Raw genomic sequence first — 26,286 nt, forward strand, 5'->3', positions numbered from 1 at the left:
GGCAGATGAAAAACCGAAAGTATCTCTGATTGGTCCCCTCCTGCAACCAATCAGGCTGGTCAGAGGTTGTCTTCATTTGCATAGGAGTATAATTTTATAACTTCACTTTAACCTCTGATTGCTTTCCTCAACCAGTCAGATGTCCACATCGGGTGTAACTTTGTAACTTCACTTCAGCCTCTGATTGGTCCCCTCCTGCAATAAATCAAACTGATTGTGGGCCACTGCTTCATTTACATGGGGTGTATACCAAGTAACCAATGGGAAACCTCTAGATGGTATTTAAACCCCAGAAAATTCTGCAGCCAGACTGTTGAGCCCCTATGCTTGGGTCTGCTCCCAACCTGTGGAGTGTACTTTTGTTTTCAATCAATCTCTGCTTTTATTGCTTCATTCTTTTGTGTATGTGTGTGGTGTGTGTGTGTGTGTGTGTGTGTGTGTGTGTACGCGCGCACACGTGCACGCATTTTGTCTAATTCTTTGTTCAAGACACTAAGAACCTGGACACCCTCCACTGGTAACACCACCACAAGTCTGCAGAGGAAGCCAGATGGCTTTGAGGCGGCTTATTGGTGCTCCGTTTAAGGACACAGCCACAGTGAATAGCTTTTAGGAGCAACAACCCTGGCCTAGTAGAGTTTGCTGCAATGTGGTACAGTGAAAGCTGCACAACTTGGGATCCACCCTCCATGACTCTGGGCATGTCACGAAATGTGTCTGAACCTCAGTTTTCCTCTGTAAATCAGAAACGGCAAGAGAAACTTACAGGATCACTATGCTGATTAAATGAGGCTCTTCACATTAGCATCAAACACACAGTAGGGCCTCAATGAATAAACTCCAGTCAGAAGATGTGATGTCCAGTCCAGGAGGCAACCATCTGTCTGGGCCCCACCGCAGCCTTGCTGGGAGCAAGAATGCCAGGCCTCCCTTCTGAGCACTGCCTGTGCTGGGTCCAGGGCCCAGCATGATGTTGGCATTATGATAAAGACATCGCACCTTTGGCTAAACACATCAGATGGAAGAGCTTTGGCTTGGTTCAGAGTTAACCCTAGACCAGGCGTCCCCAAACTACTGCCCGCGGGCCGCATGCGGCCCCCTGAGGCCATTTATCCGGCCCCCTGCCGCACTTCAGGAAGGGGCACCTTTTTCATTGGTGGTCAGTGAGAGGAGCACGGTATGTGGCGGCTCTCCAACGGTCTGAGGGACAGTGAACTGGCCCCCTGTGTAAAAAGTTTGGGGACGCCTGCCCTAGACCCTCGGCAAACCATTTGTTGGGGCTACTTCACCTCTGAGCAGGTAGGTACTTACCAGGTAGCACCACTTCTACCTGACCCATCAGAGGTATCACCCTGTTGCCAAGGTTCCTTGGTGTGCTCCTCAGCCAGGGCTGGCAGGGCACCGCATTAAAGGACCCTGCAGCCCCAAGACTGCAAGAAGGGCAACAGAAACAGGCTGTGCAAAGCCTCCTGGAGTCTCGGACAAACACAGGTTCGGGGACAGCTGAAGAAGCTGCTTGGCGACAGGCCTGGATGTGCCCGCCCAGACATGTGCAGCCATCTGCTGCCACCAGTGAGCTGGCAGCCCTCCTGGGGCGGCGGGGGTCTGTTCCCACCAGGAGACCCCTGGGCTAAGAATAGATGGCAATTAATGAGCCTGGTTCCTGCCTGGGCTGTGATAGGCTGAGCACCAGATGGACCAATAATATCAGCACCAGCGGGCCAGGCATGCCAACAGTGGAGACCAGGCATCCCCAAACTTTTTACACGGGGGCCAGTTCACTGTCCCTCAGACCGTTGGAGGGCCGCCACATACTGTGCTCCTCTCACTGACCACCAATGAAAGAGGTGCCCCTTCCTGAAGTGCGGCGGGGGGTGGGGGGGGGGTGGATAAATGGCCTCAGGGGGCCGCAGGTAGCCCTCGGGCCGTAGTTTGGGAACGCCTGGTAGAGACTGTGGAGACTGAGGCTGTGTAATGAGAATCCCCCCAGGGTTCCCAGGGCTTTCCACCTACTTGTCACTAATCTGGTCACATGGTTCCCAACCTATCAGATCTTGTACCCAAAGCAAACTCTTCATCTCCAAGCCTGAAGCTGCATCCCAATAGAAACAAAAGGAAACCAGCATCACTGAGCAGCCATCAGGCTCCAGAGGCCGAGCTGGACATTCACGAGCTTCATGACAGCTCTTCACAGTGGTGATCATTAGCCCCATTTTACTGATGAGAAACAGAGGCTCAAAGAGTAGCTCATCAACAGTCCTCTGGCCAGGGGCCAGGGGGCAAGGGGCAAGGGGCAAGGGGCCCCACCTGCCTTCGCAGCCACACACTTGATTCCATTTATCCTTGATGCCTCACACACTTTGTGGATGTTCAAACCTCATGGTGACAACGAGGAGAACACATTTTATAGGAACACGTGACTAATTATGACTCCTTAGCACGCCTCCTAATGCAGCAACTTCCACGACTGTCCACCTCGCACCCTCACAGTACACAGCGGATTAGTGCAGGGACACCTAATTGAAACCTTGGCAGGAGGGAGACCTGGGAAGAACCAGGGCTCAGAGGACAATGCACCTGGTCTGTTCTTTCACCTGGCCTCGAAGAACTGCAAACTCTTCACCTTCCTGGACACATGGGTAGGGAGTTTCCCTTTGCTGGGAATCCCTGCCTTGCGGCTCACACGTGAGCTTGGCAATGTGGCAATGGCGTTTCTTCTGGTCTTCACCCCAGCCCTATGAGCTGACCCTCCCTTCCCCTTTCTGTAGGTGAGGGGCCGTGCCTGGGGCCATGTAGGAGTTCATAGCAGGGTTGGTACAGGGATGGGACTGTCTGTTCCCAACACCCACCTTTTCCCTCCAGCCAGGTCCTGAAGAAGCTGCGGCCCACCAGCTCCCAGAGGCAGGCAGAGGGCCCAGAGCAGACCAGTGTCCGTGCTGCTCAGGTGTCCGACGTGGCTTCTGGCCAACTTGGGTTTAGCTCACAGACACAAGGACACAGAGGCTGAGTGTGTGCTGGGCACTGCCCACTAACACCTGGCTCTCGGCATGCAGATGGGACCACCAGGCCCTCTCACCCAACGTCCACAGCAGCATCCTGCTACTCAAACAGATGGCACAAGCCCCTGACCGAGTGGAGGGAGGAGCCTCAAATGGCTTGGCTCAGGCACAGGCAGGGCAGAAGCAGGGGCACCAGCGGCCCACCTTCCCAAGAAGACCACCACCTCCTCAGGCAGGCTTTCCGCCTCGGACTGAGCGGAAGCCACATCTGCCCAGCCCTTCAGCAAGCTCCTTGCCGGTCTCACACACCTTATCCTTCACAACAGCCCCGTGAGAGCGGCCTGGGGTGGACAGGGCAGAGATCCGGGACTCATCAGCTCCATCTGACACCTGGGGAAGATGAGGCTCAGAGTGGTAGAGCGGCTGCCCTGAAACCTCCAAGTTCCAAGAGGGCCTGACACGCCAAGCCCTCACCTGCCTGGCCACACACGCGCACATACACTCTACAGCTTCTCTTAAAAATAGCTGCTTCCAACGTGCAACGCCTTTTCGTTCAACCCACAGTTGTTTGTTCAAGGCAATCGGAAATTTTAATTATAACTTTAAAACCATATCTAGTAGTTTGCCCCCTAAATTCAAAGACTATAAAGACAGCTTACTGCACACTTTGGTTTAGTCCAGGACAGTACTGGTTTGTACCTGTCCCAAGATCCCCCTGCCCCGGTGTGATATTTGCCGTGGTCACCCTTGCTCCTCCCTGAGGGCTGAGGTCCCCTGCCCCAGCTCTTGTTTCCCTGGCCCTCTGGGAAAGGGTCCGGTGGAAGCCCCCGCTCCTCCTCCCGCTAGCCTGGAGGGAGATGCTGGAAGGTGCCAGAATGCAGCCTCTTCTCTCCTCCTTGAGCCACCATTCATGGTCTGGGAGAACTTACAGTGAAACATGTTAGAACTCTTGGTCAATTTCCCTGGTGTGTTTCAGATAAAGTTGCAGAGGAAAAGGAAGAACTCATCCATAATAAAAACATCACCCTCATAAGGTTTCCAGGCGGCCTGGGGTCATGGGCTTCTGCAGGCGGTGGGTTCCTCTCCCGCCAGGCCACCTTCAGGTCAGGGTCATGTGGAGCCCCCTGTTAAGTACACTTCCGAGTAGACTGGGAATCATGGGAGAGGCCACCGTCACCCCACCTCACCGCACTATGCTGCTCAGGACTCCCGGAGAGCTGCCCGCTCGCCCTGGCTGCACTGTCTGCTGTCTCACTACAGTGGCGCCCACACAAGGCCAGCTCTGCAGGGCTGGCAGAAGTGGTGGGGCAGGGACGGGGCCTCCCCAGAGCTCGGCGGGCACATGTGCAGCGCTGCCACTAGATGGCCAGGGGGTCAGCAAGTAAGGTCTGTGCCCAGGGCAGCTTCCAAGACTCTGCCTCTCAGAGCCCCCGTTTCCTGCCCATTCCCTGCTGTGTGAAAAAGGCGTCCACACACGGCCGTCCAGTCACCACCCAGGGACCCTAGCATCGGCAACACGTCCCAGCCTGGAGCGTGGCATGGTGTTCCCAGGGTTTGCACAGAAAGGCTGTGTCTGCTCTTTGGGAGCCTTTGCAGAAGGGACAGTGTGATGTCCTCAGGAGCAGCAGCTGGCATCCTCTGTAGCATAGTCTGACTCCCCAGGGCTCCGTCCCTCAGGACCCAGTGCTAGCCCTGAGCTCACAGCTCCCTGTCCCCTGGGGCACAGGGCCAGCCACCGCAGGCAGGCCCACAGGCTTGGTTGGTACATAGCCATACCACCCAGGCTCACTTTCTTCCACCTGCTGGGGGCCCTGAGGTGAAGGGGGGCAGCAGGCACAGCATGTTCCTTCACAAGCCCCAGAAGGTCCCTGGGGGTGGGCCTGGGTGAAGGCTCAGCTCTGGGGTCTGGTGAACTGGGTTTCAGTCCCTGCTGGCCCAGCCACTTACAAGCCCTGTGACCTTGGACAAGTGAGCGCGTTTGTGAGCCCCTGGTTCCTCACCTACAGAATGGGGCCAGTCAACTCCACCTCAGCAGCAGCTTGAGAGGCCACAAGTAACAATTTACAATGGAGAGTCAGCCGTGGTGGGGGCCTTAAATTCCGACCTGGGCTCATGAGGTGCTACAAGCAACAGAGGCTGAGCTGCTCCTACAGCCACGTGTCCCTGGCTGGCCAGCCAGTAAAATACTGGACAGACGGGCAGCCAGGAGAGACGCCCTCCCTTCTCAGAGAAGCCAAGCCGGTAGTAGTCCATGCTTTATATGTAGAAAAGAAAAAAAAGAATAAAGAAAAAAAAAGAAAAAAGAAAAAAAGAAAAACAAAAATAGAGAAGCCAAGCTGGGGAATCACCTGAGGCCAGGGCGTTCTGGAGAGAGCTGGAGAACAGGATCCTGCCAGCCACTCTGGCAGGGCAGGTCTGTGCCCCTGCGGCCCTCGCTGTCCCACCCTGTCCCCAGCTGGGAGTGGGAAGCTGGAGGCACATAGCCTGCTGTGGGACCCTCTCCACCTTCAGAGTCACACTCGCCTGCCAGCGGGCCCCAAGTCACCCCCCTTCCTTTGTAGGAAGTTGGCAAGGACTGAATTCAGGGCAGCTGAAAAGGCCAAGTATCAACACACGTGGGGGCCGCGCCAGCCTCAGAGTGGCCAACGCCACGCTGTCCACACTCTCAGAGGGGCTGCAGCATCTGGACCCCTCCCTCCCCACCTCCCCCACAGCGAACCACCTCACAGGCACACTCGCCAGCACTCTGCGTTTCCCTGAGCCGACGCACAGAGGCCATGTCCCCCTTCCCTGTGAGGGGGGCATCCTAAGTGGGTAACTATGGGGATTTACACATCTGAACTCCAGTGGTTAGCATTGTAGGTGGTTAACGAGCGCTGGTTGAACCGCACTGTACTGCGGTTATGATGAGCTGGGAACAGCCCAGCCACACCACCAGCCAGTCGGCCTGGCTGCTGACGCTGGCGTGGTCACTGCCTGGCTGTGTGATGCTGGATCAGCTGTTTAATTTCTGGGCCTCATCTAAACACAGTGGGAACCACCTTCCTGGCAGGACAGCCGCAGGGAACTGAGGGTGTGGAACACACGTGCGGGGCGACACGCTCTGGAGTAGACGGCTAGGCCTGAGCCCTGCTCCACCATTCATGAGCTCTGCAGCCTCAGTTTACTGAACTGCTCAGTGCCTCAGTTTCCCCATCTATAAAATGGAGTTAACTGTGCTTAGGATTATATGAGCGGGCACACGTCCTAAGCACTTTATGGTCTTAGCATACATAAAAAGCACTCAACAAACAAACAAAAAACCACCTTGGAATGCAGTGGCGCGATCACAGCTCACTGTAGCTTCAAACTCCCAGGGCTCAAGTGACCCTCCCACCTCAGCCTCCCAAGCAGCTAGGACTACAGGTGCACACCACCACACCCCAAAGCTGAACTACTATTGTCATCATCACGTTGAAGGAAAACAATCTGGGGTGCCTCCTGGCTCCCATACATTCCCTGGCACCCTCTTCTCCTCCTCCCGGCGGCACTCCGGGCTGCAGCTCAGTTGGGTTTGGCTTCAGGAAGCCAGACCTGCAGGGTTCAGAGCCTACCCTCCAAACATCGGTGCCCCTTTCTCCCCACCAGGGTCCTCTCCTGCCCACTCTTCTGCGACTGCACACTAGTCACACCCTTTAATAAGTGGTAAGATGAGATGCTGCCTGGGAAAGGGAGTCTAAGAAGCTCGAGGTTCCAGCTCATCCACCCCCAGCCCTGGCAACAGCTGCACTCCCCAGGCACTAACTCAAGCCAAAGAACAGCTCTGTGGGGACCAGGCAGGATAAAAATAGCCTGGGCGGGCACATGCCCCCTTCCCTGGCAGCAAGGCGCTGGCAGGCACATGTGCAGTGCTGCCACTGGGAAGGTGTGCATGTGTGTGGTGGGGGTGGACACACGGCAAGCCGAATGTGGGGGAGCCCCAAGCTGCCCGAGCTAGGCCTGTGAAGAATCTCTCACCTCACTCTCAGCCAGCCAACAGCCCCAGAACGAGACGGGTCAGATCAAGGTCTCATGGGTCCTTCCCACCGGCAGCAGGAAGTTCAGCTTACTGAGCTAACTCACAGGTGCCAATGCCCCCAGATCCACAGGGAAGGGATGTGATTGCTGGGGCTGGGGTCCTCCATACCCTATAGTGGCTTGACTGCTCTCGTCATGGAAAGGTGGTGGCCGCAGAGATCCACCCGCCTTGGTCTCCCAACGTGCTGGGACTACAGGCATGAGCCACCATGTCTGGGCTGACTACAATTTTTCAACTGTGTGATGGTACAAAGTGATCCACAGTCAGTGGAAACCACACTTCAAGTATCCATAAAGGACGGAGCTTTTCACTTTCAGCACAGTACTTAACAAACTGCATAGGACATAAAACACTTCATTGTAAAGCAGGCTCTGTGTTAGATGATTTTGCTCAACAGTGGGCTAAAGCAAGCATTCTGGGCACATTTCAGGTAGCCTAGGCTAAGCTATGGTGTTTGGTAGGTGAGGTGTATCAAACACATTTTTTAAAAACTCATGAAACTTTCAATATACAATGGGTTTATCGGTATGTAACTCCATCAAGAAGCATCCGTAACTGGATCTCCAGAACCTCCTCAAGAGACTTAGGGATTTATTTATTTTTGGTCTGTCCTAAAAAAAAAAAAGAAAGAAAGAAAAAGAAAAGAAAAAGAAAATGAAAAGGCTGGCTGGGCATGGTGGCTCAAGCCTCTAATCCAAGCACTTTGGAGGCCAAGGCGGGTGGATCACCTGAGGTCAGGAGTTCAAGACCAGCCTGACCAACATGGTGAAACCCAGTCTTTAAAAAAAGAAAAGAAAAAGAAAAGGCTGTATTCTCTTACTCTCTTTCATGATTAGTTTGAAATACTGCTGCTTCTTAAGAGATGATATTTTATTGAAACCAAAACTTGGTGCATCTATGATGATCAGGATAACATTCTGTAAACACTATTTATATGCCAATCTAAGGAAGTTCTTTCCATTTTCTTGTGTGTTCTCTCAGTAGTATAAGTATTATATTTTAATTTTAAAGAAGTACATGCATAGTTCAGAGACAAGAGAATTGCAAAGGCAATTTGTTTGCCCAAAACTATTTAGTATAGTAATAAGACAAATGTAAAAGGTATTTTACCTACACAGCGATTGGTTTACAAGAAAAGAAATCAGCAGTTAGCCCTGGAGCCACAGGCCCTCGAACACCAAGCCTTTAATCCTGGGTCAGGTCGCCTCTGTGACCAGCAGCGCTCAGTAACTGAGCAAGATATGACCAGTTTCGCCGTGCCAGACATTATTTCTGGCTACTTGAAATCTGGAGCATTTTCCTCCCTCTGTTGTGGTCAGTGTGGGAAGGAGCGCCGCTACTGCGCCCGGGACACGTGGGCACCCTGCTCAGAGGGATGCCAGCTGGCCTGTGACATGGCCCAAACCCAAGCCCCAGCCCCGTCACTCCACGGCAGTCTAGAGCTGGTTTGTAACCAAGGTGCAGCTGAATTTAGCTCAGTGAATCATCTCCAAGGAAAACCGACAGAGAAAGTGAACTCACCTTTTGACCAAGTCCTGGATGGGGTGTGACTGTCCCAACAAAGCCCTGGGTCCCAGATCTGAGTGCCCGAGTAAGCCCATTTCCTAAACAAAAAGGATTTGAAGAGGCGATCCAGCCTACCCTCTGCCCTGCAAACAGAGCCAACGGCCTTGATTTTCAAATGAGAATGTGGACTTTGGAGGCAAACTGTTGGGGATTATGAAAATACAACTTAAATTGCTTCCACATCTGGAAAACAAACCCAGCAGCCAGCCCCAAGAATTCCAGGCATGCCAGCTCAGAGAGAAGCTGCAGGTCAGGGGCGGTGTTTCCTGTTAGCTCTCAGTCTCCCATCACCTACCTGAAGCCACAAAGATCTCCTGTCTACAAATGGTTGGTGAAGCCACAGCTAAGAAAATGAAATTGACATACTAGGGCACCTACCACGTGGCCAGTCTGCTCTGTGCTTTACAGAGGTGGTAAAATCCCTGCAAGTGATTATCATCTTCCTCCTTAGAGATGGGGAAATGGTGTCCAGAGAGTCTCAACCACTTTCCCCTGAAGTTACTCTGCAATTTTTCTCTTAACTCCCCTTTTGGAGTCACAAAAAAAGTTGGGGCTGTGCAAACCTGAGTCAGGAGCCCCTAATTTCGATCGCTCCCTCGAATTCTCACAAAAGATTTCCCAAGTGCCTACTGGAAGCTCCAGTTCCCAGGCAGCCGCTGCGTCTCCGGTACCCCTGAGGAAAGCATGGACCAGGTGTCCCAGCAACTCGAGTGTCAAGAGCAAAAGAACACGCATTTCGTGAATGGGGCACGTATCAAGGGCTCTCCTGGTTCTTGGAACAGGCAGCTATTTTTTGCTACAAATTACAGCTTTTAAAGATGTGGCTGTTTGAAGAGAGGACTTAATTACTCACACAGCCAAGAGTCTGTGGGGCTTTCTTTGGGGCTCCATACTTTATCATCGTGATAAGAGGAGTGATGATAAAAACACTTCATTCAACATGAAGGTTTGAGAGAGAAAGCGGTGGCCCAGGCCAGCTCTTTCCCCTGGGAGAGTCCACCAGGTAGCTCAGGCGACATTTTCAGGGGAGCGCCCTCCAAAGAGGTGACATGAAACTTTCTCCAGAAGAGAGGCCACTATCCAACTCCAGGAGAGCATACTTGGATGGAGCCGACCCACAGTCCAAAACCAGGGCGGGCTCCCCCCAACTCTTCTTCCGCCACAGAACCCTCAGGCCTTAGACAGCCAGCAGAGCGCCGATGTCTACCCAGAGCCAATGGCCAATGCTCCAAGTGACCTGCCCTTCTGGAGCAGGCAGGCGCGTCAGGATCAGCAAGTGACTCTCCTCCTCCCCACCCTGCACCGCCTCCTGGCAGAGCCCTTGGTTTTTTAACCCTCGCCTCCTCCCTGCCCCATCTTCTGGTACCTCCCATCAGCACAGAGCCCCCTGGTCTTCCCAGCAAGCTCGGTTAGGGTCCCTCTTTGTCCTGTGGGCTTTGCTAGACCCACTCAAGCTTCGTGTTCCAGAAGGTCCGGTCTTGTGTGGGGGTTTAGGGGGTGTCACTCAAGCATAGCTGGCCAGAGCTCAGCTTAGGGGCCTCGGGCCAGGGCAGGCTCTCCCGCAGTGGGGACAGGTAAGATGGCATTATGTCTGGGGCTCACAGGGTAGAGACCCTCCCTCCCAGGGAGTCCACTGGCAACCCCCTATAAGAGCTTGTGAGCTCCCCACTTCCCACAGAACCAGGCCTGGCTCCAGAGAGCAGTTGCACAGCCCCTTCCAGCAGGTCTCGGCCTCAGGACATGCTCTGCCCTCCCCTTCCCTGGCACCCCAGGTTCCTGGGCACCTTTACCCACCCCCATGCCTCAGCACATGCTGCTTCTTACAACGGGGTGGTGGTGGTGGGGGGGTGTTACGAGCACCACTTCATCAAAGAGAGGCCTTCGAATCTCTGACACCTCATACAAAATTGAGGCAGTCGGGCTACTGGCTTTCACTGGGGAGAGGGGCAGAGAGAAGATCTCTGAGGAAAATGAGGAAAACAAGGTTTAAAACCATCACCTGCTCTTAAAGCCTCCCTCCAGCCAGCAGCTCACACGCAGCCCCTGTGTGGCCACATCACCTAGGCATCCCGATGCAGCTGTCTCCTGGTGCCTCCCCAACTCAGCTCCAACCTCCCTGAGCACCCACGCCTGACCCTCTGCACTGCTCCAGCCAGACCCTGTGCAGCCTCGTCAGCTGCACCCCTGCAGGTGCCGACCGGGCACCCACCCCACCGCTCTTCCTCCTCTCTCTCCGTCCTGCTCCACCCCACTGCAGCCCAGCCATCCTGAAGAACGGGGCCGACACATCCTGCTCACACAGGTCCCTGTGCCTTTGCCACTGCCCCCTGCCCAGAACTCCTGTCTGTCTCAGATGAAGGAGTGCCATTGGCAGCACTCCCTGAGATCTTTGGCACCTAAAGAAGCACAAAGTGGTCTTTTTTTTTTTTTTTTTTTGAGATGGAGTATTGCTCTGTCACCCAGGCTATAGTGCAGTGATGCAATCTTGACTCACTGTAGTCTCTGCCTTCCGGGTTCCAGCGATTCTCCTGCCTCAGCCTTCTGGGTAGCTGAGATTACAGGCTCCTGCTACCACGCCCGGCTAATTTTTGTATTTTTAGTAGAGATAGGGTAGAGATGGGGTTTCACCATGTTGGTCAGGCTGGTCTCGAACTCCTGACCTCAGGTGATCTCTACCCACCCTGGCCTCCCAAAGTGCTAGGATTACAGGCGTGAAGCATCGTGCCTGGCCATAAAGTGGTCTTATACATTTGAGAACAGGGAAAGATGCATGCATCTGTTAAGCCCCTATCATGTGTCAGGTATTTTTGTGCATCAGCCACTGTTTAGATGAGAATACACAGGCTCAAGGAGGTTAAGTAATTAGTGAAAGGTCGCAGGGCTGGGATGTGAACCAGGTCTGATTTTAATGCAGCAAGGAGGGCACAGAGAATACCAGAAGGTATTCCCAGCGATGCGACATCCAGCACCCCACGGTTAACACTGAGTGCTGGAGTGGACTCAGTCTGACGCTGCAGCCACGGGAAGAGAAGTTAGCAATGCTGATGGCACCAGAACTTGGATTTGAGCTGAAGCTTGCAGGGACCACAGCACACTGGGCTTCTGAGGTCTATGCCATCCGGGCCATCGGGCAGAGCCTTCCTCCCCTTACCCACCACAGGGAGCTTCAAACAGGCTACATGTGGGAAGACTTCATAGAAAGGGAGAGGAGAGATTTGAAAGAAAATTGCTAAAAAGAAACACATGTGAAAACGAAAACTCAGGCAAAGTAGGAGAAGGACGAGGGAGGAAGAGTGATGTTCAAGGATTATAAACTGAGTCAAGAAGCCCTTGGAACACGTTTCCCTCTGTTCCCATGGGAAGGTCAGTGACCCACTCCCTTCTCTCATTTTCCCTCTTAACCCAGATAGAATGGGGCAGTGTGACCTTCCGATGATACCCATCAAGAGAGGCGGGAAAAGTTGCCTTGCACACAATCGCAACAACTGTGGAACCACAATTCATAGGTGGTGGGAGAAAAATCTAAGGCTCAGAGAGGTCGCTCTACTTTGCCAAGGCCACACAGCTGGTGAGCCATAAAGTTGGAATCTAAGCCTAATCGAAGCTTGTCCCCTTGAACCACAGCGTCCCCTCACATAATCTGCCACCACTTTACGGTGGCTCCACCTGCTTCCTTGAAGGAACTGGGCATGTTATGTAAGCTCCCCAGAGGTTACCTAGTTTCTGTTTAAGTCTGAGACACCTGATTTTACAATGCACTGTTATTTCAAGTATGCTGAGAAAAAGGCTCTGTCAAATTATAACACATCTGCAAATGTGCAACACATTCCAGTGTAAGACGTTAAATAGGAAAAAAAAGGAAAGAAAAAAAAAAAAACGTGCCTTAGAATCCCAGAAAATAGCATGTGAGTGTGAGTGGGGAACGGGGGCGCAGTCACAGTTCCGTGGACTGTGTGTGCAGCGAAGGGCTGGCAACAACTCCACGCAAGCACACGAGTACATACACCTGCTGCTGTAAAATCCTTCTTTGCTAACGACTGATGCAATCGCGCAGATAATCACACAAACATGTGTTGGCCGTACCTGCCTTGTCAACAAGAACCCGCATTTCGCCAGGAGGCCATCAATTCAAGGTTGCCCAACATCAGTCCGACGGGTCAGGCGTGGTGGCTCATGCCTGTAACTCCAGCACTTTGAGAGGCCAAGGTGGGAGGATCACTTGTACCTAGATGTTTGAGACCAGCATGGATGACACAGTGAGACCTCATCTCTACCAAATGAATAAATACACAGGTGACAGTGGTGGTGCACCCAGCTACTCAGGCAGCTACTCAGGATTACCTGAGCCCAGGAGTTCACGGCTGCAGTGAGCCAAGGTCACACCACTGTACTCTTTCCTGGGCAGAAATGCGAGACACTGTCTCAGGGGGGAAAAAAAAAAAAAATCAGTCAAGCAGAGGCTGTCTTGCCCACCCAACCAGCCAGGCCAGGCTAGGCCAGGCCAGCCAGCTTCACCTGTATGGAGCTGCAGACCTGTGGGCGGCCAAGCTGGATGAGCGGGTAGGTTTGTTCCTTGGTTAACTACCAAGGGCAGTCACCCAGTATGGCCGTGCGGCTGCACAGCCTGTACCTTTCTGTCTGGCCTTACTCCAAATCTCCCGGGGCGTGTGGCCAGCCAGAGCCTCAGCATTTTAATAAGGCAGATGCAGTGGGCTGGCAGTGGCAGACGGCAGCACTGCTCCAAGCCAGCTTTTCCAATTGGGCACAGGTGGATGGACAGGCAGGCCCTGGCTGGAGGTGAAGGGCAAGTGGGCAGAGGTGTGGAGAGTCATCCTCCCCTTGGCAGGCCAGCCACAGCCTGGCAGTGAGCAGCCTCTGGGAGGACGGGCTAGATACAGCGCCCGCCCCCCAACCTCGCACCGAACCTGGGGAGGAGGCTGTCACCTCGGAAGCTGCTGTGCATCTCACTCACAGGTTGCCACGCAGATGCTGGGCACTTCACCCCAGCTTCAGAATCTGCATCTGCAGAGCCCGAGCAGGTCTGTTAAAAACACAGAAGCGCCGGGCGCGGTGGCTCAAGCCTGTAATCCCAGCACTTTGGGAGGTCGAGGCGGGTGGATCACGAGGTCAAGAGATCGAGACCATCCTGGTCAACATAGTGAAACCCCGTCTCTACTAAAAATACAAAAAATTAGCTGGGCATGGTGGCGCATGCCTGTAATCCCAGCTACTCGGGAGGCTGAGGCGGGAGAATTGCCTGAACCCAGGAGGCGGAGGTTGCGGTGAGCCGAGATCGCGCCATTGCACTCCAGCCTGGGTAACAAGAGCGAAACTCCGTCTCAAAAAAAAAAAAAAAAAAAAACACAGAAGCTGGCTGGGCGCAGTGGCTCACGCCTGTAATCCCAGCACTTTGGGAGGCCGAGGTGGGAGCATCGCCTGAGGTCAGGAATTTGAGATCAGCCTGGGTAACATAGTAACAAGTAACACCTCGTTTCTACTTTTTTTTTTAATTAAAATTTAAATTTAAAACAAAGATTTAAAACCCCACAGAAGCTGAGGAAGTAGAGCTGCTCCTTTTGCAAAGGCCCTACCTAGAGTAGTGGAACTTTCCCCTGCTACCTTCCTGTTGCAGCCTGACACCTCCCTGCAAGACACTGGGTTAGGTGCTACGGTTATCAGTCACCACGAGCAAGCCAGCAGAAGCCTGCAGGAAGTAAGAACAACAGCTCACTCCAAGGCACCACTCCAAGTGCTCGGCATACATTCACATATTTGAGCCTTACAATGAATCCTGTGGGGGAGGTACAAGCCTCATCCTCATTTTACAGGTGGAGAAGTTGCGGCACAGAGAAGTTAAATAACTTGTCTAAGCGTCCACAAATAGCAAGGGGCAGAGCCAGCATTGGAGACAAGAGACAGCCTGACTCTGAAGTCACGGCACTTTGGAACTAAACTGCCTGCCTCTCTAACCATCTGACCGCCCATGAGTGCCACCTAAGTAAGAGCCAGAAACGAGACGGGGCATTTTAAATCACCATGGCTCATTTTATTTTCACCATCACCCTGCCAGCCAGGTGCTATTATCAACCCCGTTCTACAGGTGGGGAAAGTGAAACGAGAAAGGCGAGGTCGCTTGCCCGAAGTTCCACAACTAGCGAGCCGCAGAGCCAGGATCTAGACCCAGATGTCTGCTGGCACCCATTTTTTTCTCCTTAAGGAAACAGGCACTGGGTGACCGAGCGTGAGATGAAGGTGCCTGTGTCTTAGGTAGGCATTTCTCCCAGGAAAACCAGGGAGCAGGGACTTGCTCCTATTCTCGCTGCTCTTGTAGGAGAGACCGGCGTGTGGCACAGAGCACCGATGCCCCTCAGCTCCCTTACCCCAGGTTCGCTGGCCACCGCACGGCTATTTGAAATGCGGGTTCCCTTTTGATGGTATCAGGCTTGCAGAGAGCAGAGGAGGGTGGGGGTGGCCACAGATGATTCAAGGAGAGTGCCCGCCCACTCTCTCGCACTGCAGTTCTGTTTAGGCCTTCCTCTTTCTGGTCCCTCAAAAGAGAAAGCAGAGCCACAGCTATTAATAACTTCTACAGAGCTTTGTTTTCATCTGAATTAATGTTTACGTTGTTGGGAAAGAACCCACTTGTCTAGGAAGATGAAGCAGGTTAAATCAATTAAAAATATGTCCAACAGTTGGAAAACTTCCCATTTCTTAAAGGAAGTCAAGAAGTGGGTTTGGAAATGCTGGCATGACTAGCACTGGCCTGCCAGGCAGATCTGCGGCTGGAGGTCACCCAGCAGCTCTAGACCACCACAGCTGCCCCCTCTGACCTTCATGAGACCCTTGGGAGCTGCACAGCTTGCTGGCTGCCTGTGTTCATGTCATCTCCTGCTCAGGTCACGGAAAAAGTGGAGAAGTAAACACCCAGGCTCTCTGGGTGCTCAGGAAGGTTCTGAGAATGTGAGCTCTTGGTCATCAATGCTCTTGCTGAGGGGGGCAGGGGCTCAGCTCCTGAAGCACCAAGCCACTCGGGACCCCTCTGAGCAATGCCAGCTGGGCGCCCCCAGCATCCACTCAGCCTTGACTGGGGTCCGCGGAAACTGGCCAATGCCAAATTCCATTCAATTGACAGTATTATGTGGAGGCTGCAAACACTCAGTGAAGGACTGCCGTGTGTACTCAGACACCCGGCATGAGAAAATGACAGCTCCATATGAAAACAGGTAAAGGTGCTGTCCAGGCTTCCGGGGGCACATTCTCTGTAGCCTGCCACTCAGTGTGGGCTCCAGACCATGCTGCTTGGAACCGTGGTCAGGCCCAAAGCTGGCAAATCCTCCCAAGAGGACAAGTGCTGGCCAGGAGAGGTAGCCAAGACACCCTGGTGAAGTCCCGCCCAGCAGAAACTGAGAGGGCACCCCAACCCTCAGCCACCCCATAGCAGGGGGTGGAGAGTTGGGATGCCCCACCTGGATGCTGCCTGACATGCAAATACACATGTGTGTGCACATACATGTATCATCTGGGGCCCTAAACTGGACAGACTAAACCAAAGCCGCTACCCAAGTGTGGGAGTCACTCCCTGGGGTCCTTATGGCCCCACAGAACCATGCTGCTGCCTGCACAGGCAGAGGGAGCGAAGAGGGAGGCCAGGGAGCCCTTAAAAATCGGAAAAGAGATGAGACAGCCCTGGGTGGCCTGGACCAGAGTGTGGGAAAAAGTGCTGGCCACTTTATGGGCCTTGAGAGCAGGACCTGTCCCTACCCTACAGGAGCTGAGCCGTGGAAAGAGGCAGACAGGCCCAGACAGCTGTGGGACACAGCTGTATGCACATCGCCAGCATGCTCTTTGCCGGGTTTGATTCATGTGGTGGCAACAGCATAGTCTGGAAAGAAATGTTTCCATGTTCATGTGGACAGGCTCGTCTCACCCAACTCAAGGTGAGGGCAGGCAAGTCCATGGCAGCAGCGGCCACAGATGCCTGTCAACCAGAAATGCCTCAATGCCCAAATCCCCTCGACACGCAGGCTGAGGAGGGCAGAGCAATGGAAGGCAGTGTGTGCCTGTGGATTTCCAGTCTCACTTGTACTGCCAGTCCTCCCTCCTCCTCCTCCCTCCTCCTCCTCCTCCTGGGATCTGGGTTGTCACAGGATCGGGCACTCCCCTGTCTGAGCTTGTCCCCCACCCGGCTGCCCATCCATTCCTGGCTTGCTCTCCAGTTACTGCAGTTCTGTAGACAGATACAGCCCGCCAGCCTTAGTCCCACTTCAGTGCCCTTGTGGTTGCTCTTTTCTCTTCCTGTGCCTCTTTTTTTTTCTTTTCTTTTCTTTTTTTTTTTTTTTGAGACGGAGTTTCGCTCTTGTTACCCAGGCTGGAGTGCAATGGCGCGATCTCGGCTCACCGCAACCTCCGCCTCCCGGGTTCAGGCAATTCTCCTGCCTCAGCCTCCTGAGTAGCTGGGATTACAGGCACACGCCACCATGCCCAGCTAATGTTTTGTATTTTTAGTAGAGATGGGGTTTCACCATGTTGACCAGGACGGTCTCGATCTCTTGACCTCGTGATCCACCCGCCTCGGCCTCCCAAAGTGCTGGGATTACAGGCTTGAGCCACTGCGCCCGGCTCTGCCTGTGCCTCTTTTGTCCAGCTGTCACCTTCTCAGTGAGGACTTCCCTGTCTGACTCCGAAACCCAGCACTCCCTCCCCTTCCCTGCTCCCCCTCCTGCCAACTTCCATGCTCCCTGTTTTACTAGTCTACTGCCTCATGACCATCCTGTTAGCTCCTTGAAGGCAGGGGGTCTCATCTGCTTTGTTCACTGCTGTATCTCCAGTGACCAGCACAGAATCTAGCACAAAGTAGACACCCAAGTATCTGGTGAATGAATGAATTCAGTACCACTTGCCCTGTACTGGGCAACATCTTGGGGGCTGAGCAAACAAGAGATGGGGAAAGCTCTATGTCCTGAAACACCTCCTGGTGAAGGAGATTGTGGTACCAGGGGCAAAGATTGTACAAGGTCCAGTAAGGCAGCTGGCAGGGCCACCAAATCGTTGTGCCCATCTTGTGGCACCTAACTGGTATGAACGAGACCACCCAATAATCCAATCATGAGATCTGAGGCAAAGTAACTGGCCATTCATTTTCAAGGCCAGTGTTTGATGCCATAAATGCCCAGTTCCTGAGTCAAGAGCCAGCAGAGCTAATAACCCAGAGGAAAACTGAGCCCAACCTGGGGGATTCTGCATGCCTGGCAAGGCCAGGGCATCATGCCCCACTGCTAACACCAGGCAGCAGGCACCAGCAGATGAAGATGCTTCAGCGGGGCATGGTGGCTCATGCCTGTAGTCCCAGCACTTTGGGAGACCAAGGCAGGTGGATCCCTTGAGCCCAGGAGTGTGATACCAGCCTAGACAACATGGCAAAACCCCATCTCTACAAAAACAAATTAGCCAGGTGCAGGGTGGCACACACCTGTCGTCCCAGCTGAGGCTGAGGTGGGAAGACTGCTTAAGGCTGGGAGGCTGCAGTGAGCCCTGATCACACCACTTCACTCCAGCCTGGGCCATAGAGCAAGGCCCTGTCTCAAATTTAAAAAAAAAAAAAAAAAGGACACTTCCTTTCTTCCTTTTCAAATACAATGAGCCCTGTTCCAGGAGACAGCACACCCTTTCGCGTTCGGAGATGCCTGCCTTCCGGAACTGCTCACCTGCTATTTCAATGGGAGCTTCTCCTACCCCCTTCACTCTCTCCTTGCCCATACCTAAAACATACAAAGTGAAATTGAGAACTCGCCTCACAACAGAATCAGTTGTGAAAAATCTCAGACTAACAGGCTGCCCAGAGTGGGAACTGCCAGCCACCTGAGGGTGGGGGTGAAGGAGGAAGTAGAGAGGGTCCCGGTGAACGGTCAAAGAGGAAACCTCACGTCTGAGCAGCCTGTCCGGCCAGGAAGGGAAGGGGCTAGGGAGGCACCGCATGCTTTAGGGTGGGCACAGATGGGAGGGAGGGAGAGAGGGGGCCGGTGGAATAGCTCAAGCTGCAGTCCAGAGCCTTCCCAGTGCAGGCTGCCCCTGGAACAGCCCCGAAGAAGGTGGCTTAGAATCCAACGAGCCCTCTAATTTCTTCTGCTTTTCCTCCCTCACTTGGCTAAAAGTCCCTTCCAAGGGCAGGCTCCAGGCAGTCGATCCTACAGACCTCCCTTAGGGCAAAGGTCATGCCTTCCAGCTGGCTCACCTGGCCTGGTTAGTCCCGCCCCTCGCCTCGGGCGCTCAGTCTTATCTCTCCTACGGGCCTTAGTCATTTACTCCACCCCCTTCACCTAATCCAGCGCCCCCCACCCCCACCCCGCGAAATTCCGAAGCTGTTCTCCAAGAGGTATTTGCCCAAGCTGTGCTTCCTCTGACAGTGAGAAACCCAACCGGCTTCCTCACCAGGCCAGGCCACACTCTCCCCTGTGAATCACAGGGACCTCAAAGACAGCAGGCAACTTGCAATCAACTTAGAAGAGCCGGGCAGGGCCAGAGCAGACCCCACTATTCAGACTCCCCGAGCTTGCAAACACCTTGAGGGCAGGGAAGGGTACCGTGTGTAATGTTCCCTGGGCACATAATCAACAGTCCACGAAAGCCAGAAAGCAGGGTAAGGTTTGGGCCAGTGCCAGGGTGCCAGCACTTGGGGAGATCCCAGTCAAAGGCAGCGACTCAGGCACTCCACCAAGGCAGGGCTAGTTGGTGGGGGTAGGAGAAAGAGGGGGAGTGAGAGCTCCTACTGCAGAGGTCTAGTACTGCCTCCGACCCCAGGAGTCTCCTTTTCCCCATCCCAGCAACCGCGGTTACCACCTTTCAGCTGGGGCAGGGCCTGGGGATGTTCCAAGAGATCTGTCCGCCCCATTACTTTTCAGCGCCCCAGGAGCCCAAGCCACTGCCACCTGCTGCCTGCTCTGGGAGGGCAGAGCAGAGGTTTGGTGGATCAGCAGGAGCCAACCCAGGGTGCCGCCACTCCAAGACCTGCAGGCTAAGTGCAGGCGACAGGACCCAGACCCCTCACACTGCTTTGAGAAGGAAGCTATTAGTCAAGGAAAACTGGCATGGCCCTCATGGCGAGTGAGGTGTCATTTCCAGCCCTCCTGGGAGAGCAGGGTGAGGGGAAAGGAAAAGAGGCACTGGAGAGTTTGCATGGATGGGCGAGGAGTGGGGATCCGCGGCTGTGTCGGAACCCGGTTCCCCACAGCACAGACACGCTCTCCAGACTGCGCCGCCAGGACCTCGGAGCGGCTGTGCTAACAGCTCCTACCTCCCGAGCCAGGGGAACCAGTCGACTCGCGGGGCCGCAGACACACCTCCCCCCAGCTTCTCGGCTGGGGAGGGGCAGGCCCTGTCCCCACATCACGACCTGGGCTGGCCTCGAGGACTCCCCCCTCCACCCGCCCAGAGGGACGAGGGAAGCCGGAAAACAGGCTCTGTGCCGCTGCCAAGAGCTAAAGAAAAACTTCGCGGCGCTCAGCCCCCTCGGGGACCCGGCCAAGGGTTCGGCGCTGGGGACCACGACGGTCCCGCAAGGGCAGGAGAACAGGGGCGCTGCGGGCGGAGGCGGGGCGCGCAGCCGGGTCCCCAATGGAGGCACGCCCGCAAACGAGCCCCCTTCCCAGCCCACCAGAAGCACTTTCTGGAACTGCGCTGGGGAAGGAGCTGCGGCCCGCGCACCTGGCACCGGCTTCTCCCCGCGGCCGAGAGAGCCGGCGCAGGTAACCCGACCTCCCAGGCCAAGTCCGCGCTCCGCCAACTTCCTGGGCCCCGGGGCCGCGGGCCGGGCCGGGCCAGGTGCGCTCCGCCGGAGCCCCGCGAGCCCCAGCAGCCCCGCCGCCGCTTACCTGGCTCCCGGCAGCCGGCGGGGTGCGCATCCGCGGGCCGGTCTCCGCCTCCGCCAAAGGCGCGGAAGCCGGCGGGCACGGGGACGTGGCGGGCAGCCTCGAGGCGCAGGAACAATCCCGGCCGCGCCGCCGCCGCCGCTCGCACGCCTGGGCACCAGTGGAAGGCGCGGCCCCGCCCCCGCCCGTTGCCGGGAGACCTGCGTGGGCCGAAGGGCTCTTTGTATCAAAGCGGCGCTGACATCACGAGGCGCCAGGGCCCCAGGACTCGGGGGCGGGGCCTCGCGCCGGGCCGGGGCGGGGCGTAGGACGGGGGCGGGGTCCTGGAACCCGAACCACGGGGCGGGGCCCAGGTAACCCCGCCCCCAAGGTAGGGGCAGGTGGCTCCGGGGCTCCGACCAATGGCCGCGCGGCCGGCCCCGCCTCGGAGGTGGAGCTTGCCCGCGCCCGCCCGGCCCCGTGCCGCCCGGCCGGACTCCAGGAGGTGGCGTGAGCTCGCTCCCCGGCCAGGTGGGCGCGGTGGTCGCCTGCCCTTTCCGCGCCACCCTCACGGTTTGTGGTCACCGCACTGCGAGATTCCGGCCGGCGTTCCGGCCCCGCACGGCCCGCCGCCGTCTCCACCCCGTAACGAGTCCGGGGGCGCCCAGGCTGACTTCCATCCTGAGTCCTACCCACAACTTTCCCCGCCTTTTCATGTGAAGTCGGAACATCTCCATAACCAGCCCAGGAACACAAAGGCCCAGGCAGTAACGCGAACTAAAGAACCAAAAAAGGCCCCTTGCTGTTAAATCCTAGTAAATATTATTATTTATGTCAAACACGTGCCCTCAGGCCGGGCACAGTGGCTCGGACAAAGTGGCTAGGCGGGAGGATCTTTGAGGACAGCAGTTTGAGACCAGCCTGGGAAACATAGCGACACCTCGTCTCTACAAACAAATGAATAAAATGTTTAAAAATGGGCCGGGCGCGGTGGCTCAAGCCTGTAATCCCAGCACTTTGGGAGGCCGAGGCGGGTGGATCACGAGGTCAAGAGATCGAGAGCATCCTGGTCAACATGGTGAAACCCCGTCTCTACTAAAAATACAAAAAATTACGGGCTGGGCGCGGTGGCTCAAGCCTATAATCCCAGCACTTTGGAAGGCCGAGGCGGGCGGATCACAAGGTCAAGAGATCGAGAGCATCCTGGTCAACATGGTGAAACCCCGTCTCCACTAAAAATACAAAAAAATAGCTGGGCATGGTGGGGCGTGCCTGTAATCCCAGCTACTCGGGAGGCTGAGGCAGGAGAATTGCCTGAACCCAGGAGGCGGGGGTTGCGATGAGCCGAGATCCCGCCATTGCACTCCAGCCTGGGTAACAATAGCAAAACTCCGTCTCAAAAAAAAAAAAAAAAAAAAAAAAAAAAAAAAAATTAGCTGGGCATGGTGGCGCATGCCTGTAATCCCAGCTACTCAGGAGGCTGAGACAGGAGAATTGCCTGAACCCAGGAGGCGGAGGTTGTGGTGAGCCGAGATCGCGCCATTGCACTCCAGCCTGGGTAACAAGAGTGAAACTCCGGCCGGGCGCGGTGGCTCAAGCCTGTAATCCCAGCACTTTGGGAGGTCAAGGCGGGTGGATCACGAGGTCAAGAGATCGAGACCATCCTGGTCAACATGGTGAAACCCCGTCTCTACTAAAAATACAAAAATTAGCTGGGCATGGTGGCGTGTGCCTGTAATCCCAGCTACTCAGGAGGCTGAGGCAGGAGAATTGCCTGAACCCAGGAGGCGGAGGTTGCAGTGAGCCGAGATCGCGCCATTGCACTCCAGCCTGGGTAACAAGAGTGAAACTCCTCCTCAAAAAAAAAAAAAAAAAAAAAAAAAAAAAAAGAGTGAAACTCCGTCTCAAAAACAAAACAAAACAAAACAAAACAAAAGTTTAAAAATGTACTCCCCATTCCCCCATCACTCTTAACCATGCTCTGCACTTTAAAAAGGCAAAAATGAGGAGATGAATGTAAAGCGACAAATACTGCAAATGTGGTTGCCCTTCGACTTGATGTTCCATTGTATCACTTGAGTAAGGGGAAGGATTTATCTTCCTGCCTGGCTCAAGGCCACACCTTTGCCTTCCCTGAGTCTCTTCGGGCCAACAAATTGGCACCGTCACTTAGGTACGGGCAGGACCAGTGGGGCATCTGGGTGCTTTGGTCCTGCACCACCCTATACACCCACCCACACATGTACACACACGTGCAGACACACACGTACGCACTCACATGCACACACGCAGCTTCTTTGCCCCCTTCTCTGCCTCTTTGCTCTCAACTTCCTTATCCTCAGTCTCTCCTGCCAGCAAATTCTCAGCGGCCCCTCTGTTGACCAGGGCTTGTCTCTGAGGCAAAGCAGCCACTGGAGCTCCCAGAACTGCTGGGGACTTTCCAAACGGGACAGCATTAGCTAGAGAAGGGCCTCCTGGACAGAGCCGCCTGAGAGAGGAGCTAAAGCTGTGGCCCAAGGTGGAAACTCCTCTGCCGTAGCCCTGTCCTCAGAAGGTATGCCTTGCTGCTCAGAAATCTGTGTGCACAAGCCAGACTGTTTCTCTTGTGTCGGCTTCCATAGTCTCTAACACACAGGAGCACTGTGGTGTATCATAAAGAACACATATTGGCTGGATGCAGTGGCTCATGCCTGTAATCCCCATGCCTATGGGAGGCCGAAGCAGGAGCATTACCTGGGGCTAGGTATTTGAGGCCAACTTGGACAACATAGCAAGACCCCATCTCTACCAAAAAATTAAAAATAAAAAAATTAGCCAGGGGTGGTGGCATGTGCCTGTAGTCCCAGCTACTTGGGAGGCTGAGGAGGGAGGATCATTTGAATCCAGGAGTTTGATGCTGCAGTGAGCCATGATGGCATCACTGTACTCCAGCCTGGGTAACAGAGCAAAACTCTGTCTCTATTTTAAAAAATAAATAAGAAGCCGGGCACAGTGGCTCACGCCTGTAATCCCAGCACTTTGGGAGGCCGAGGCGGGTGGATCACCAGGTCAAGAGATCGAGACCATCCTGGTCAACATAGTGAAACCCTGTCTCTATTAAAAATACAAAAATTAGCTGGGCATGGTGGCATGTGCCTGTAATCCCAGCTACTCAGGAGACTGAGGCAGGAGAATTGCCTGAACCCAGGAGGTGGAGGTTGCAGTGAGCCGAGATCACGCCATTGCACTCCAGCCTGGGTAACAAGAGTGAAACTCCGTCTCAAAAATAAATAAATAAATAAATAAATAAATACAAATAAGAGTACATATGTGGTGTATCATACCACTGGCTTTGAAGTCAAACAGACATGAGTTTGAATTGAGTCTTTTTCCTAGATGTCCTGGGACAAGCTCTGTTACTTCTCTGAGACTCAGTGTCTTCATCTGTAAAATGGGAATGGTTCCTCATGGGATGTTGTGCACCCTGGCACAGTGGGTACTCTTAATTCTAGGCACTCCTCAAAGGTGTGGTACATGATTGAGCCCATGCACCCTGGGCCCATGCTACCTGCCTTCCCAGCTCCACCCTGAGACCTTAGCTCAGCAGTCTCCCGTGAGGCTTTGGGATGTGGCTGAGTAGGGGTTCTATCTTGGCTTCCCTTCTTCCTTTCCAAGGCCTATGCTGCCCCTCAGGATTACTGAGCGCCAGAAAGCAGGTCACGTGACAGGATCGCCCAGAACCGGGAAAGAGAAGCAGAAACAAAGGGTGATCATCCCTTCTCTGGGTCCTGGCTCTCTCCCAGTGAAGGTCAATGGAGAAAGTCAGGCCCGTCAAGCCCCCTCCCCACACTCACCATCGGCAGCCTGAGCGACATTCTCAAGAGCTCTATGGAACAGGTGGTGTCAGTGGGTCCCTCCTTATTTTTCTCAAAGGTAATGGAGTGAGGAATGTCTCCGGGTATTTGTCCTTAAAAGCAGAGTGACAGAGGAAGGCCACAGACGCACTGAACGCTCCTGGGTTCGAAGCCTGCCCGGTTCCACTTACCAAGGGAAGATAATGTTTTGGAGCCTGTCTCCATCTCTAGAAAATGGAAATAAGACATTTCCTCTTGCAGTTGTGAAGTTTCAATGAAGTGATAAAATAAGTGCGTAGGGTCACACCTAAGGTGCTGCAGGAGTTCAATGAATGGCGGCTCCTAGTTAACGCCCAGCAGCAGGAGTGAGCTGCAGTCTGACTCACTGGTTCTGTGCATGGGTGCCGGGATCAAGGGCCATATCTTGGCTTTACCACCTTCATGTTAAATGACGGTAGGCAAGTTTAAGTCCCAGTGTCTCAATGTCCTCATCTTTAAATTGGAGATAATAATATTATGTATTTCAGGACTATTGTGAGGATCAAAATAATCAGGATCAGTAAAATACATAGAATAGAGCCTGGCACAGAGCAGGCAGCCAATAAACAATAGCTATTCCTAACGATCATTATGGCAAGAAGCTAAGGGGAATAGAGGTGAGGATTAGAAGCCGCACGTGGGAAAATTTAGGATCCTGAAGTTCAAGAGAGGAGCTAACACTTTCCAACTGGTTTCAAAGAAGCAGTGATAGTCCAGTGGGGTGGGGGGGAATGGTGGCTGTATCTGATGGGTAAGATCAGACACAGGATGAATATGGCATCTGAGGGCTCCAGCACAGGCTAGGTCTCAGTCAAATGGGGGCTAGGAGTGAGTTAGTGGGAAATACAGTCCTGCCTTCTGAGCACAGCACCACCTAGGAGGATGTGGGGAAGGAGGGTTTTGAGTTAGGCATCCTGGTCTCTTAGCATAGCTGTGTGAGTTCTTTTTTTTTTCTTTTTTTTTTTTTTTTAGAGATAGGGTCAGGCTGGGCAAGGTGGCTCACGCCTGTAATCCCAGCACTTTGGGAATCTGAGGTGGGCAGATCAGCTGAGGTCAGAAGTTCGAGAGCAGCCTGGCCAACATGGTGAAACCCTGGTCTCTACTAAAAATACAAAAATTAGCCAGGCATGGTGGTGGGTGCCTGTAATCTCAGCTACTCAGGAAGCTGAGGCAGGAGAATCACTTGAACCCAGAAGGCAGAGGTTGCAGTGAGCTGAGATCGCACCACTTTACTCCAGCCTGGGTGACAGAGGGAAACTGTCTCAAAAAAAGCAATAATAAGACAGAGTGTTGCTCTGTTGCCTAGGCTGAGGTGCAGTGGCACAATCATCCTCTAGATGAGGAGTCATTCTCACTGCAGCCTCGAACTCCTGGGCTTAATCACTTCTCCCACCTCAGCCTCCCAAAATGCTGGAATTACAGGCGTGAGCCACCATGCCTAGCCTCTCTATGTCTGTTGTCTTTTTTTCTTTTTTGTGATACCATCACAGAATGTCTGTTTTCTTTCTGCTGCCACCATGCAAGAGTTAGCTCAACATTAGATGGTGTAAAGAAGCCACATTCGGCACATGGTTGGTGCCACGTGGAAGGACTGGCTAAATATATATGTGATTTCATGATCATTATTTTGAGAAAAGAACCCTTCTGAACATTACCTAATGTTAACATTAGCCAAGCAACTGATGCCAACCAGTACTAGCCAAGTGAACAAACTACAGCTGACACAAATAATATTGGAGGTAAAATAAAAGTCTGGCAAGTCGTTCTCAAACTGAGTCCCTTGGAACCCTCAGGGTTCTGTGGAGACCTTGCAAAAGGGAAGGTGTGCTCCAGGAGAACAGCAAAAATACCTCCACTTCTGTCTGCTGTTCATGTCGTCTTCTGCAGAAGACTTCATGTGAACAAAGGGTTCTATGGCTTTAAAAACGTTTAAAATCTCTGGCATAGTA

At 53.9% G+C, this 26,286-nt stretch overlaps 1 protein-coding gene across 3 annotated transcripts in view; it reads right to left on the reverse strand.

Annotated features, from left to right (window-relative positions):
- RAB11FIP4 (RAB11 family interacting protein 4) overlaps window positions 1-26,286 on the reverse strand; it is a 135,876-nt gene that overhangs the window by 21,849 nt on the left and 87,741 nt on the right. The window contains exon 1 of one of the 3 annotated variants that reach the window (XM_039476438.2): window positions 20,490-20,764. The exons of 1 other annotated variant lie outside the window; for it this stretch is intronic. In XM_039476438.2, coding sequence (XP_039332372.1) covers window positions 20,490-20,519 — 30 coding nt within the window. In that variant the 5' untranslated portion in view covers window positions 20,520-20,764. Of the gene's footprint in view, window positions 1-12,705; window positions 13,697-20,489; window positions 20,765-26,286 lie in introns of those variants that run through there. One more of the 3 variants, XM_039476439.2, reaches the window with a different exon arrangement.

The sequence above is a fragment of the Saimiri boliviensis genome, chromosome 17 (assembly GCF_048565385.1).
Source record: "Saimiri boliviensis isolate mSaiBol1 chromosome 17, mSaiBol1.pri, whole genome shotgun sequence".
NCBI classification, from domain to species: Eukaryota; Metazoa; Chordata; class Mammalia; order Primates; family Cebidae; genus Saimiri; species Saimiri boliviensis.